Raw genomic sequence first — 15,093 nt, 5'->3', positions numbered from 1 at the left:
TGCACCCTCAGCAAGCCTGCAGATGATACAGAACTGGGAGGAGGGACTGGCACACCAGGGGGTTGTGCTGCCAATCCAGAGTGACCTCAGTAGGCTGGAGAAACAGGCTGACAGGAACCTCATGCAGTTTAGCAAAGGGAAGTGCAAGGACCTGTACCTGGAAAGGAACAACCCACCGAACCAGTACATGGCAGGGACCATCCAGATGAAAAGGAGCTTGGCCAAAAATAACCTGGAGATCCTGGTGGACATTTAAGTTGAACATGAGTGAGCAGTGTGCCGTAACAGCAAGGGTTGTCCAGAAACATCCTTGTTTAAGGAAGGTTGTTACCAACAGGTCAACAAAGGGAATAAGATGTAGTGAGATACGTCTGGAGTTTTACATCCAATTCTGGACTCTCCAGTATGAGAGAATAATAGGCATTTTGGAGTGAGTCCAGTGAAAGGCCATGAAGGCAGTTAAGGAAGTCGAGCATCTGTCATAGAAGGAGTGTCTTGAAAGCTGGGACCAATTTTCCTGGAGGAGGCTCGGGATTCTTATCAGTGTGTATAAATACTTGATGGGAAGCAGCAAAAAGATGGAGCCAGGCTCCTCTCAGAGGTGTGCAGTGACAGGAGAGGCAATGGACACAGACTGAAATACAGAAATCTGAACATAATAAAAAACCAAACATAAACACTTTGCTCTGGTACAGGTTGCCCAGAGAGATTGTGGTGTGTCCAGTCTCAGAGACAGTCAAAATTCTAGGAGGGACAATCCTGATTAATCTGTTCTAGCTTGCCTAGTCAGGCAAAGTGAAGGACTAGACTAGATGATCCCAGAGGTTCTGTCCAACCTCCACAATTGTGTGGTTGTATGAAAGGGAAAGAAAGGAGTGGGAGGCTGTGTGTCATCAGCAACACCAGACTGACAGTTTATTCATCTCCGTTTCACACTACACTATAACATTATATTGCAATTATAACACCTTCTAAACAAGAAGATTTTTGAAAAGGTGAGGTAATAATTAATGTGGCAAATCATTACCACTATCAAGAATAAAGTCAGAATGATCAGAATTGTTTACATAATACTCAGGTTAGCTATGCTTAACACAATATAAATCAATGCATAATGTCACCAGTTTCGCTCTTTTTTTTTTTTTTTTTTTTTTTTTTTTTTTTTTTTTTTTTTTTTTTTTTTTTTTTGTCCATCAACAGCAGGAAATACTAGTGGCTAAAGAATCTTTTTTTTTTTTTTTTTTTTTTTTTTTTTAAAGTATCTTTGCCTGGAACCTGGCTGCTGTGACCTTGAAAAAGTGCTTTGGCTGTATTTTCAAAAGTGGCTCTCACTTTGCTCCAGTGAATTGACTTTCTTATCAACTGTAGCTCATTTTCTTCCCTCATGCAGAAACCTCAGCTGCTGTGAAATGTCATGAGCACAGATTGGCTTAAGCTTTGCAACACAGGGAATTAAGTGTGGTGCCATTCCATGTGCCTTTTGCAATCACAAAATATCCAGGACTGTGCTGGCACTGAGATCTTCTCACCAAATTCTTTAGGAGTTTGTGTTCTTTATATCCCAGCTGTTGTCAGTATTTTCCTTTGACGTATTTCAGCAACACTTAATCACAGGCAGCCTTTGTTATTGTTCACACTACTTATGCATATACATTTGTACTTGCTCTAGACATAACCCACTTTTTTGGGCAGCAGCAGGCAGTTACATTCTTCTAACCACTGATGGAACTGCAACACAGCTGCATCTCTGGCGTCTCTGAGGGATCCACACAGACACTGAAGAGCTTTTTGGGTGCCAGAATATTCCTGGCAATCCACAAAGGCCTGGCTTGAAGCATTATGATTCTTCTTTCGAAGACACCTGGGTACACCTGAGATGTCATCTTCCCACACAGTGACCTCCTTTAGAGTTATTCCACTAAGAATTCTGAGTTTTTATTAGGAAACTAATTCTTAGATACTGTAGTACTTGTCTCTTTGTAGATTCCCATTTTTTTTCAGGGTGGGCATGTAGCTCCAGGTTTTATCACACTTCAAGGGAAGTACATGTTTATGTGTACAAGTTCCTTCATCTTCAGCAATGCTGAACATCCATGAACACACAGTGAACCAAACTAAATGTGAACTACTTGAATGTCAATTCAGAACCTTTCATTGTGGTAAACATTTTAACAAATCTTAGCCATCAAGCATACTTCAATAGATATGGGAGTTCCCTATTGTTTGGGTGGGGATTTTTTTTTTAATATAGCTCTATAAATTCTAAATTGTCAGAATTGCAAATGAAAGCCACAATTCTCCCATTCATACAAAGGCAGGACCTGTTCTCAGGAACACCCTGGGCCCCTCGGCAGCCGAAACTCTGCCACAGCCTCCTCCCTGCCTGCATCAAGCCCTGCCTACCCAGTTTCCAAGGCAACAGTGGAGCCTGGCGATGGATGCAAAAGGGAGGCAACAGGGATCCCACAACATTTTCATGTCTGTCTGTGATTTCCCATTGTTTGAGAAAGAATCACAAGTGTACAAATAGGAAAGCTTCTTAAGCACACAAAATGTCTGCCCACAGCTTTATTCTCAGTCATTTGTGATGGGTGATATTATGGGTTGCTCAGGCATGTATATCAGAGACTACATGGCTTTTTGAGTCTTTCTGTTGGTACTCAAACGAGCAGGCTCTGTTCATTACCTTATTGTTCACCTTCTACCTGGTAACTATGATGATCCCACCTGATGAGGACTGTATGAGGTCACCTTTGGAACATGATGCCTAATCATTTGCATTATGCATTAAGATAGAAGAATATTCTACCAGCAAGAGGATAGAATAATTTTGAAAGAGATTTCAATGCTAGTAATAGAATACCTAAAAGGGGAATCTATTTTTATTTCTATATTACAACTCACTGTAGGCATTGGAAGCTATTAAATACAACAATGCTGAGGATATTTTTATGAATCAACAAATGCAGTTTCATTGTAGAGCCCTCTGAACTTGTGTTTATTATACCTGAGGGTCTGTGTGCTTAGCCAAGAACAAAAGAGGAGAGAGGATAAACGTGTGAGAGAAAACCACTTTACAGAGCAATTTAGGACACTGTCAATTCCAAAATAACCCATCCACCTTTAGGGGGGAGAGCTGTTTCTCAATGAATCTAATGTTTCTTCTGCACCATATGGTTCCTCTTGTGAATTTAGATTATAACCTCTGAGAGTCATGCGTTTCTGTGAATGTGCTTCTACAGGACGCAGCAAACAGAATCTCACTTCTCTGGCTTCCAAAGTTACCATAATAAACACAATCACATGTCACAAAATGATTCCAAAAAGGGGGAAATGTGGTCATCATCATCAGGCAGTGATTTACTGAGAAGAAAAGCAAAACAATGCAGCCTCTTATTATTTCCTCTTGGCACACCAGATGTGATAGGGTAGCAGCCAGATGGCTCCTGCCCCCATCCAGGCTGCAGCTACCTTTTTAGATTGCTCAGTAGATGAAACACATTTGATATCCTTACAGACTGGGTCCTCCAGTCAAAAGATGATTAAGATTCCAGCATCAATATAAATGAAATGCTGCTATCATGTTTTCCAGGGCAGTTAATTTCCTGCATGTCATCCAGAACAAGGTACAGATAGATACTTTCATCTGCTAGTTACTGTTTCTTTTGTTCCTTAGTCTCCTTGCTTTCTTGCAATCCGATAGTTACTTGTAACTCAAACTGACACTGGACACACTGAACTACATCCTGTAAGGTCTGCTAAGGGATGCGGCAGTTTGTTGTGGGATTCAGTGTACATTGTTCCAAATTTCCTGGATTCTCTGCAGGAGAGTTCAGGGTGATGTTGCACTAGGTGGCTGAATCAGCCAAATACCTTGTTTTGCTCTCTCCTGCTTCCATCTGCCCATGTTTCCGTTCTTTGCACAAATTTTCCTTCTGGCACACCATCTAATTGAAGAAGAACCTTCTTCCACCCCCTCAATTTTCTGTCCTTAACTGTGGAGTTAAGGTAGAGAAAAAGACTGGTGAAAGGGTCAGACATGCTCTGGAGCTGGTAGAGGAAATAACACAGAGGTAACACCTGAAGTGGGGCAAAGGGAATAGGACCATCCTTTCTGGCAGCTGGAATCAGCCCTGCCTCTGGAAATGGCAGTTTTCTCAGTGCAGTAAAATCTCTAATCTCTGCCTGCTAGGGTGGAGCTGGAAATTTCTTATCTGAAATTTTTAAAAAGCCCAACAAAACAGCCACACAATTAATTTATTAATTATGAGACCAGCATTATGCTGGATGCAGAGAAGCATGCTGTAAGAAGTCAGTGCTTGAATTTCATTAAGCGTTTGTAAAGGCTGTTGTGAGACCATTTGAATTCTACTAGAAACCCCGGTTTAATTATTCACTAGGGAGGCAGGCAGTATCTTTCTATGACATTCATGGAAAGTGTGGAAACATTTTTCACTGTAAAACAACACAGAATCTTTTACTGAATAAGCTACACAACCTCTGCCAGGGTAGCCACTTCATCCTCTGGAGCAAGAGTTGTTTTTTTCACATTCTGCTTAAACTGAACTATTAATAACTTTTTTTTTTTTTTCCCCTCAATGATAGAGGCATTTCTGCCAGAAACGAAAAAAAGCAAAACAACCCAAACCCCCCCCCCCCCCAAAAAAAAAACCCTCTGCCTTAAGCTTTCTAAGGAAGCCAAGTAAGAAAAATAACCTGATTATAAAGGATGACATATGGATAAATTGAGACCAGTTGGAAAATCTCTGCACTACATGAACCAAATGTTAATAAACAAGAATTTAACAGAGCTAACTTGATTTCTTCCCTTACAAGTGGAATTCTGCCCATAAGGGAAAAATGACTTTGAGTGGGGAGGAGGGAATGACCTACTCTTAAATGATTTCTTTTTTACCTAGATACTGTAAATAGAGAGCCTTCTTATACACACTTCAGAGACAATTTTTCTTTCTGGCAGATTCACAAATAAAATACTTAGAATAGGAGTGAAGCTATGAGCAGGGAAAAGTTCACTTCTAGTTAAAGTTCCCAGGGAGAGGAGTTGTCATTTGCACTGTGTCTTTTGCTGGCAGAATGTCTGGGGATGGGCAGGCTTTCACAGCATCCCCCACACCCTCCCTCTGCCTCTGTTTCCAGTGCTCACAGGGCTCCAGCTGGACAAGTGTCCAGGGGACTCAGGGCCAAGAAATGTCTCTTTCCAAAATGCATCATGTCCTGAGGCACTTTCCTGTGACCAAATGCTTCCATTTTGAATTTTCTTGTAGGCAAGCTAAAGATAAGACCCATTTAAATGGGAGTATCTGAGAAAAATTGTCTGCTCTTTCCCATTTTACTAAATAATAAACAAACAAGAACAAGTGATTGCTGAACTATCAAAAAGGCAAGTGCTTAGTATGAATGGATTTTAGATTGAATGGTGAAAAATTCTTCCATACATATATGTATATTTAAGTCACATACAAAATCAGCTCCTTCTCTGTAGAGGTTTATTTTTAGCTGAAGAAAAGGGGGCAGGAGGGAAATAACCTTACTCAGATTACCCCAGGCACATATGAAGCATCAAAAGTGTCACAGGCTTTGTTCTGTGGAAATGTAGAAGCAGCTGAAAAAACAAATGGGAAGATTGAGAAGGGGATTATTTGTAAATGAAAACAGTGCCTTCCCTACAATGAACAGGCTTGGAGGAATAATGTTACCTATAACTCATGTGCAGGCTACCATTTCTAACAGTTCCTAAAAGGATTTGTTCATTATGCTTTAATGTGGAGAGGAAAAGTAGAATAACATCCTTTGGGAGAAAAGTTGTGTATAATAATAGGGGATAGTCACATGATTTCTCCAGAGAAGATTTTACCTCCTCAGAGCTGTAGCAAACAAAAATATTAGGCTTCATTAAACAGAAAGCAGTTAAAGCACCTCCCACTGTGAGGCAGAATCTAGTGTAGATTAACAGCCCTTCTTAATAAAAAGAGTAATTAAAAAATGAGATGTGGGGGTTGGGTTCAGTTATTTTGGGTGGGAGAGACGAGGGTGTTTTCAAAGTGGTTTCAGTGGAACAACCATGAAACTTGCCCTACTGAAAGCCATTACTGGATTTCATCCTGATCTTACACATAACTTGGCCATGGGGATTACAGGAAGGTCAAAGGACAAAGGAAACAAGAGGAGAACTCTTTCTAATGCAGGGGGTATTGTTAGAGGCCCCAACTTTTTCAAGTGAGGCAAGAAAACTTGTCCCTCTTGCACCATTTTGCCAGAGTTGCTCTGGGCACCAGAGCTGTGTTCTGCAGTAGGGCATTGCAGCGCCATCCCATAAGGACTTTGTCAGTCCATCATGGTTTCTTTAAGCACATAGAATTTGCATACAGAGAAAACCCTACTAGCACCACACTTTTGAGCTATGCAGCACATGATATCATCATCCCTGAGCAAATTTCCCTGCACAGATGAGAGGTTTGTCCTATTTTTGCAGGGAATTCACTGGACAGGAGACCCAAACATCTGGACTCTTCTTTCTTCAGGTTATAAAGCCTATTGGTTTACACTGTTCTTCACCTCATACCTTCTGGAAGGATACACCTGTCAACAGGATGGAGCTCAGGTTTAATTTTTAGATATCACATCACCAGGATCATTGTATGCTGAATGCAACCCCATTTCTGATTTATACAGGCATTTCATGTATCTTGGGAAGAGGAGAACCACTATTGCACCCACTTGAAAGGCTGGACAACATCTGTTGGAAAACAGATGTAAGCTTACAAACCCATTAGGAGTTTTGAAATATCAGACCACATACTGGATTATATTTCCACAACACTGTTGCTACAATGGTTTAGACTGAGGTTTGAGAAATAATCAGAGAAGAGAAATTAGGAGAGAGGGCATCCCAGTGCTGCCACAATTCATATAATTTCTATTTAAATTAAACTTGCTTGCTGCCTCATTGTTTTTACAACCTTATTTATCTTTACCCTCTTGCACTTAACAGCAGTCAAGTACTGATTGTTTGCCTTGGTCAAGACACTCTACTAACATGCTTTAAAATGCTACACATCTAACAAAGGGATTTAAATAAATAAAGGGATTGTTCCCTTCCCTAACACCATCAGCTCTAATTGTCAACAGAGGAGAATGCTTCCCTTCAGGCCACAACTGATCTATTGAAATGAAAATAGATTGCTTTATATCATTAACTTATATCTTAACACAAATCAGACGTTGTAAGTGGCTTAATCTGCAGGCCACTAAATTTGTATTATCTACCCCCATTTCTTCCAAACAGGATGCCTCATGCAAGACCTTTAGCCCTAAATGTATTGTTCATCACAAATATAAATCTACACTCAGGAGAGGTTAAGGCAGTCAGATAACCTAATCTGAAATCCTTCCAGTGGTTCTGCTTTCTCTGTGAAACAGAAAAACTGCAACCACAAAGACCCGTGAAGACACCTCTTTGTTGTTTGGCATACAGCAGTCAGCTCCAGTTTTTATATTGAAAGGTCTCCTGGGCAATAAATACAGCAGAAGATCAAAGATGGACAAAAAGAGGTACTGCAGTCCCAGGCCCAGGATGACACTCAATCTCCCTTATATTTGTCTTACTGTTCTTATCAAGCTTTGAACCTTCCCTTCAAATCTTCCAGTATCCCCTTTTTCTGTATTTCTCAACTCCTACTGAAATGATGGCTGGATTAATAAAAAAAAATATTAATGGTTTTGACTGGCAAATAAGACATGTAAGACTTATGAAACATTTCTTTCTAGAGTATTTCCATTTCTGGGTTTTCTTCCCCTAAAAAAAAAAAAAAAAAAAAAAAAAAAAAAAGCCAGAATACAAACAACAGCAAGATATGTAGGATGGTGTCCTACTTTCTAGTAAGGGAGCTGTAGTGAAATGTGTCACTTGTGTGGCTATATTTAAGGATTAGCTAGAGACAGAGTGTAATTACACTAAGAATTAAATGCTAGACATGTTAAATACTAGTGAAACCTGCTACAGTGTCACAGCTGAAAGGAAGATCTTTACTATCAAGACCAAGGTCTACTCTTTTAGTGAAACTGTGTAGATTCGTTTGCTGCCTCAAAGCAATATGATCAACAGTTTCAAGTGCAACCCAGCAAGGTAATTTCAAAGCAAGGTTACTCTGGCAACCAGATACAGTGTTATTTCCCCAGAGGGCCTGAGGCAGCATGTATTAACTCAGTAAAACAACCTCAATTTGTCTAATGTTTAATCCTAGAACTGCTCAAGTGTTAAGAAATACAAGTACTGTTGTGGGTATACAGCTGTATCTGTTTACTGACAGTCCAGGCAGGTTAAGAGCTTCTCACTCCTCTGTACACCAGAAACCAAACCTACAGATGAAAGAAATGCTTCAGCAAGTGCCTGTTGTTCCACACACACCAGCTCATCAGCAGAGAACAGTGTGCATTCAGAGCAGTGTCCACAGGCAGAGGACTCAAAACAGCCAAGATATTAGTTATGCACAGCAGCTCCCTTTTAATTCTTTATTCCAGTAATGCCTTGCAAGCATTTCAGTAAGGGATCACAATAGAGGCTGCACACATGTGAATGAATACCAGCTCTTTCAGAGCAGTGAGGACTGCAGTAATTGTAGCATTGGTAGCAGTTCTCTTAGCAACACTTTTTTAGTGCAGGACCACTCCCCCTGAATGGTTTGGATGAACTAAGGACTAAGCTTACTTATTGGGTAGCTGCTAAACTCCATGAGGAATTTCACTCTTGCTTTGTAGGATTAGGATCTATGAAACTTTTCTAACTACTGTTAACAACATGATAGATTCATTCAGGGTTCTTGCATCCTATAAGAACATAGAAACATCAATTCCCCCTCTCTCACTGTAAAGAAATGACACTTACCTTTGCAAAGATGCACAGCAGGGTGCAGCTGCACTGCTCTCCCCTGCCTGGGTAGAGGTTCATGTCCTGCAGGGACCAGGAGCAAACAATTGCCCTGTAAACATGTAACTTAGAGACAGCTATTGTCAGGGTACCTACAGGTGACTAAGATTGTATGTTATGCTCTGGACAGCATCCTGAGCCTAGAAATCTGCCCATCACCTCATATTTCCTAAAGGGAACTGACTGTCCTGCAGAATCAATTCCTTTACAGTTAAAGACAGGTTAGTGGCTATCTTTGGGAAACACAAGTTTTATTCTTGAAGAGAAAATGCTCAGGTTTTTACCTGAGCTCTCAAGTTGCCTGCTAGTACAGACTTAGGCTTCTTTGCATGGTATTTTTGCATTTAGAGAGGAGAGTTGAAGGGAAGATAAGCAAGCTCAGCATCAAGTCAAATCACATTCAGTACCCATATGCTTGTACTATAGTCCCTGGGACAAGTTAAATAAGCTGCTGAATGGCAGTAGGGAAGCCTGCAGCTATCTTGGCAAATCAATTTTGACAGCCTGTAATGTGGAATTCAATACCTTCTCTTTGACCTCTCTACCATGTATGTCCATAAAGAACAATTGCACAATTCAAGTGCAGTGTCTTGTGTTTATCAACTAAAGCAGCTTTTACCTCAATTAGCTAAGCTCTTAAACACAGAGGTTTCCATATATTACCTGGCATCTTTAGCAGAGCTACTAGTTTCCACATGCTGCTAAATTCACATCCTGAGTATTCTTGTTTTATTGAGCTTAACCTTTCACTGGGATTCAGGAATAAATGGAGAAGTGAAGTTACAGAAAGCTACACAAAAATTACTTGCTTAATCTAAAGAGAAATAAAGTAGAGGAGACAGTTTAGGACACAAAAAGCCTTTATGTTTGAGAAGTTAACCATTTCAACAGAAGACTCTGAAGTATTTTGCAACTACTGTTACATTGGACAGTCAAGGATACAAAACTGCTGACAGAAGCAACAGTGGAGAGCACCAAATTAAAAAATGCATGCTTCAGCACAACTGCACAGATTCCTTCTCTCAATGAATACTTGCCTGCTCAGACTATACTTAACTCCTACCCATCTCAACTTTACGCCTCATCCTCCTCTCCTTCCTCTTCAAACTCTCCCTGCTCATCAGCAGTGGCATCCTGGTATTGCTGGTATTCGGAGACCAGGTCGTTCATGTTGCTCTCGGCCTCGGTGAACTCCATCTCATCCATGCCCTCGCCGGTGTACCAGTGCAAGAAAGCCTTGCGGCGGAACATGGCCGTGAACTGCTCCGAGATCCTCTTGAAGAGCTCCTGGATGGCCGTGCTGTTGCCGATGAAGGTGGCCGACATCTTGAGGCCGCGCGGGGGGATGTCGCAGACGGCCGTCTTGACGTTGTTGGGGATCCACTCCACAAAGTAGCTGCTGTTCTTGTTCTGCACGTTGAGCATCTGCTCGTCCACCTCCTTCATGGACATGCGGCCCCGGAAGATGGCGGCCACGGTCAGGTAGCGGCCGTGGCGGGGGTCGCAGGCGGCCATCATGTTCTTGGAGTCGAACATCTGCTGCGTCAGCTCGGGCACCGTCAGGGCGCGGTACTGCTGGCTGCCGCGGCTGGTCAGCGGGGCAAAGCCCGGCATGAAGAAGTGCAGCCGCGGGAAAGGCACCATGTTGACGGCCAGCTTGCGCAGGTCGGCGTTCAGCTGGCCGGGGAAGCGAAGGCAGGTGGTCACGCCGCTCATGGTGGCCGACACCAGGTGGTTGAGGTCCCCGTAGGTGGGGGTGGTCAGCTTCAGGGTGCGGAAGCAAATGTCATACAGGGCCTCATTGTCGATGCAGTAGGTCTCGTCCGTGTTCTCCACCAGCTGGTGCACAGAGAGGGTGGCGTTGTAGGGCTCCACCACCGTGTCCGACACCTTGGGCGAGGGCATGACGCTGAAGGTGTTCATGATGCGGTCGGGGTACTCCTCCCGGATCTTGCTGATCAGGAGGGTGCCCATGCCGGAGCCCGTGCCTCCGCCCAGAGAGTGGGTCAGCTGGAAGCCCTGGAGGCAGTCGCAGCTCTCTGACTCCTTCCTCACCACGTCCAGCACGGAGTCCACCAGCTCGGCGCCTTCCGTGTAATGCCCCTTGGCCCAGTTGTTGCCGGCCCCGCTCTGACCTACAGACCACAAGCCACATGCCCCGTTAGCGCCCCAGGGACAAACACACACGATGATGCCCCTTCCCTACGGGCTCCTCCCCTCTCTTCCATCCCCACTCTGCCATGGGGACTCAGGGTCCCCAGGGTCACTTCTGTGCTCACTCCGAGTCTTTTCTGCATGTGGAGTTCCTACTCTGGGAGCTCCTCCATCCCGCCATCACTCACCAAAGACAAAGTTGTCGGGACGGAAGATCTGTCCAAAGGGGCCGGAGCGCACGGAGTCCATGGTGCCGGGTTCCAGGTCCACCAGGATGGCACGAGGGACATACTTGTTACCTGTGGGAGGAACCGGCAGCAGCGTTACAGCCCCCGGCAGTCGGCAGCTGGTGTCACAGGAGCCCTGCTGTGCTCCCTTCCGCTTCCCCACTGTTTGCTGCTGAGGGCACGGAGGGTGTGGGAATTTGGAAAGATGCAGGGATGGGAAAACAAAGCAGCCATTTAAGCTATACTGGGGCGTCACCCAATGCAGGGAGGTCTGGGGGACCCCTGCCTGCACAGCCTATGCCCCCTCCCCCGGGAAGCTCATTATAGAGGGGCGTTACCGGTGGCTTCATTGTAGTAGACGTTGATCCTCTCCAGCTGCAGGTCGCTGTCTCCGTGATAGCTGCCCGTGGGGTCGATGCCGTGCTCGTCGCTGATGACCTCCCAGAACTGAGGGGACCGAGGGGTGGTCAGTGCCGCCACGCCCCTCTCTCGCCCCCTGCCCAAATCCCCGCCACGTGGCGGGCGGGGATTCGCGGCGCGTGGGCGCGGCCCCCCGGCCAGACGGAGCCGCTACCGCGCCCCGCACAGCCCCCACCGACGGGAGGGGTGTGGCACCGCCGCGGTGCCCCTTTCCCCGCCCGCCGGGACCCCTGCAGCCCGCCGGGGGATGATGGACAGCGGCTGATGCCCCCGCCCTACTCTTCTTCCCCACGCCGTGCCGTAGAAGCCCCACCGCGCTTCCCCCTGAGATGGAACAGCCGGGAACCGCCCCGCGCGGACCCTTCGAGGGACGGGCGAGCCCAGCCGTGCTCCACAGCGGGAAGGCGGGGTCCCTCCCTCACTCCCGGCACGGCTCTCCCCGGGACACGCGGAGCCCGGCAGATCGGGCACCGCCCCACGCGCGGAGCCCCGGGCGGACGAGGGGCTCTCCGGTCCGTACCTTGGCGCCGATCTGGTTGCCGCATTGCCCGGCCTGGATGTGCACGATCTCACGCATGGTGCCGGTGTCCGAGGGTGCCGCCCCGCTGCTCCTGCCGCCTTGGCCGCCTGCTCCGCCCGCTCCCGCTCTCGCTGCTGCGGCGGCCGCGCCCCTCACCGCCCCTTAAATAGGCCGCCGCGCCCCGCCCCGCCGGTGACGTCATGCGGGAACGGCGCGGAGCCAATGAGCGCGCGGGGGCGGGGCGGAGCCGCGGCATTGTGGCCTGTGAGGGGCGGGGCGGGGCGCGGTGGGCGTGGCCCGGGGCGGGGCCGGCGGGAGCGGTCGGGGCGCGCCCGGCTCGGCGCTGACAGCGGGACAAAGGCGCCCGGAGCCGCGATGGGGCGGCCGAGCCGAGCCGGGCCGCCCACGTGCGAACCGCGGAACCTCCCTGCGGCCGCCGTCCCACCCTTCGCCCTCCCGCGGCTGCCGCCGCCGCAGCCTTTTGTTCCCCGTGCAGCGCAGCCTCCCCTGCCGCAGCGGCGGGCGTTGCCGTCGGGGGGGGGTGGGAGGGGGAACCCCGCGGCCGCCCCCGCCCCCCGCCGGTGTCTCCGTTCACACGGTGCCGGCGGGAGGCTCCCGCCCCCGTGGGGGCCCCGCGCACCCGCCGGCATCACCGGGCGCCCGTGGGTGCCGCCCGTCTGCCCGCACCGGGTCTATCTGTCCCCGGCACGGCGCGGGTGGGCTGTGCGGTGACCCTGGCCGCCAGCCCTGCCCTCCAGCGGCTCCCCTCGGTGCCGAGCTCTCAGCTTCTCTTTCTGTGCCTAAAAAGGTCGGATTTGGTGACCAGAGCCGAGCCAGGGGCCGCTCTCCGGCCAAGCGCTGTCCCCGCCCGGCCACAGGCACCAGACAATAGCGGGTGCCGCTGCTCAGGGCCGGGGGCTCGAGGGGAGGGGTTCCCTCAGCTCTGCAGCGAGCGGGTCCTGCTCTCCGTCGCTTGGTTGCGGATTTACAGATGCTGAGGGATGAAGAAAGGAAAGGGGAGGGAGGAGCAGGAGAGGGTTGAACATGTGTCTCCCAGAGACGATTTCTGGTCCCCCGCTGTATTTTGGAGCAGCCCCGTGTGTCACGGCGGGCATTACAGCGGCGGCAGGGCAGGGCAGGGCACGGAGGAGGAGGAGGTGGCGGGGAGGGCAGGGTTCCCGCCGTGCCCGGTGCCCTCAGCGCGGTCAGCCCGGCGGGGCGGCCCCTCCTCGGCACCGCCTGTCCCTCGCTCGCTCCCGGTGTGCGGGTGCACAGGAGGGAAGGAGGGCGCGGCTCCAGCCCCGCAGAGCACAGGCGGGCTCCCCGCAGCCACAGCCCGCCGGGACTCCGCCAAACCCCGTTATGGCCACCCGCTAGGTGAAGGCTGCTTCATCCGTTCTACACTTCAGCCACTCTAGAGGTGCAGATTGAAGCACATCACCATTTTCAACCCATTTTTCTTCAATATATTTCTTCTCCTTTCTCCCTCCTTTGTTCTATCCACGTGCCGATGTCCCTGATCTCCCTAACCCGGCTCATGCAGATCGATAACCTTCCCTATGGATCTGATTTTACCTCCTTCCAAAGCAATCCTCAGCACAAGCCGGTTTCCTCTGATTGATAAGCCAACGCATCCACACCTTTCTTTTGTTTGCCTTACAGTCAGAAGGCATCCCATCTCCAAAAAGCAGGCTAGAGAATACTCCCTCATGTTTGTCTCTTCAGTAGTGATTTTGAGAAAAATTAATCCCATCATTGACAATCCCTGTGAAATCTGTTTTTACTGGCCTAAGCCAGGAGCAATTTAATTATTTGGTTGACTACGCTTCGCAAACAATGTGTAGCTGTAATTCCAAGCGAACTTTTTTTTTTTTTTTTTTTTTTTTTTTTTGTGGAATGCTAACTGCATAATCACCATCCTCGTCCATAATTATTTGTTCAAGAATAGCTTGCAGATTAGTAGCTCCAGGGGACCACTGACCGCTCCAGGTAATGATTCAAAGCAATGCCAGTCTTTCCCATGGCTGTGCTGGGTGTGCCCCTGAAAACCCTGTCACAGCAAAACCCGGTGACAGCAGAGCTGCTGCAAAATACAGGTACTGGGACTGTTTGCTGCTATTATTTCCAAGTATCCTGTGTGTTGTACACTGCATATTAGATTTTTACAAGGAGAATAACTGACATTTTGATGTGAAGGGGAGTAGCTGATATTACACATCCTCCATACCTACGCTAAGCTCATTCCTAACAGCTTGAGGCTTCAAAGGAAGCCATTTTAAAATCCAATTCAAGGAAAACAGATTATTAACAGTGGAAGAAAGAAACCCACCCACCCCAACTGCTTTGCTTTAAAATAAACTAATACACATTTTTGAAGCAGGGAGGATTCAAGTATATCTGATGTATAGAAATTGTTGAGACTGTAAGAAAAATAAAATAGATGAAATGCCTATTTTTAAAATAAGCAGCTGCTTTTCAGGGGGATGAGAGAGGAAACCCAAGTCTAGTTTTTCTGCAGCCCTTAGACCAGACTCCTTGGAGGTGAATGGCAGCCGTTCAAATCACTTCAGGAGACTTCAGTCAAAGTCCATTTCAATTCCAAGGTGAGTGTTTGGGACGCAAGGCTCCTCAAAGGCTCGGCACAGCTTGTTGTGAGTTACTCGCAGGGAAATGAAGTGTTCAGCTGTTGCCTGGCCGTGCCTCTCTCCCCCCTCTCTGGATGTGCCTCCCACTGCTGTGTCTGTGAGCGCAGCCCCTGCCCCAGCCCTGCCTGGGCTCCTCCATCCCCATCTCCCCGGCAACCGCCCCCCCGCCCAGCTGAAAAA

General features: G+C 47.6%; 1 protein-coding gene across 1 annotated transcript; it reads right to left on the bottom strand.

The window, feature by feature from the left end:
* Positions 1 to 9,789: 9,789 nt before the first annotated feature.
* On the bottom strand, positions 9,790 to 12,424 carry LOC310907834 (tubulin beta-2 chain). Its single transcript, XM_083858324.1, has 4 exons — positions 12,269 to 12,424; positions 11,667 to 11,775; positions 11,290 to 11,400; positions 9,790 to 11,082 (listed from the first exon to the last, which is right to left on the bottom strand). Exons 1-4 carry the CDS (start codon positions 12,323 to 12,325, stop codon positions 10,022 to 10,024), a joined length of 1,338 nt encoding a protein of 445 aa, XP_083714450.1. The 5' UTR covers positions 12,326 to 12,424; the 3' UTR covers positions 9,790 to 10,021.
* Positions 12,425 to 15,093: the final 2,669 nt, after the last annotated feature.

Source organism: Zosterops lateralis, assembly GCF_965231275.1.
Source record: "Zosterops lateralis genome assembly, chromosome: 1".
Lineage (NCBI taxonomy): Eukaryota > Metazoa > Chordata > Aves > Passeriformes > Zosteropidae > Zosterops > Zosterops lateralis.
This window is presented reverse-complemented; position numbering and strand designations above follow the sequence as displayed.

Bases quoted from the DNA above. Each gene is read 5' to 3' on its own strand.
- LOC310907834 (XM_083858324.1), bottom strand. From the start codon at position 12,325: ATGCGTGAGATCGTGCACATCCAGGCCGGGCAATGCGGCAACCAGATC. The intron at 11,776-12,268 runs GTACGGACCGGA...CGGTCCCCTCAG, and splicing joins GCAACCAGATCGGCGCCAAG to TTCTGGGAGGTCATCAGCGA. The intron at 11,083-11,289 runs GTGAGTGATGGC...TGTGGTCTGTAG, and splicing joins TCCCGACAACTTTGTCTTTG to GTCAGAGCGGGGCCGGCAAC.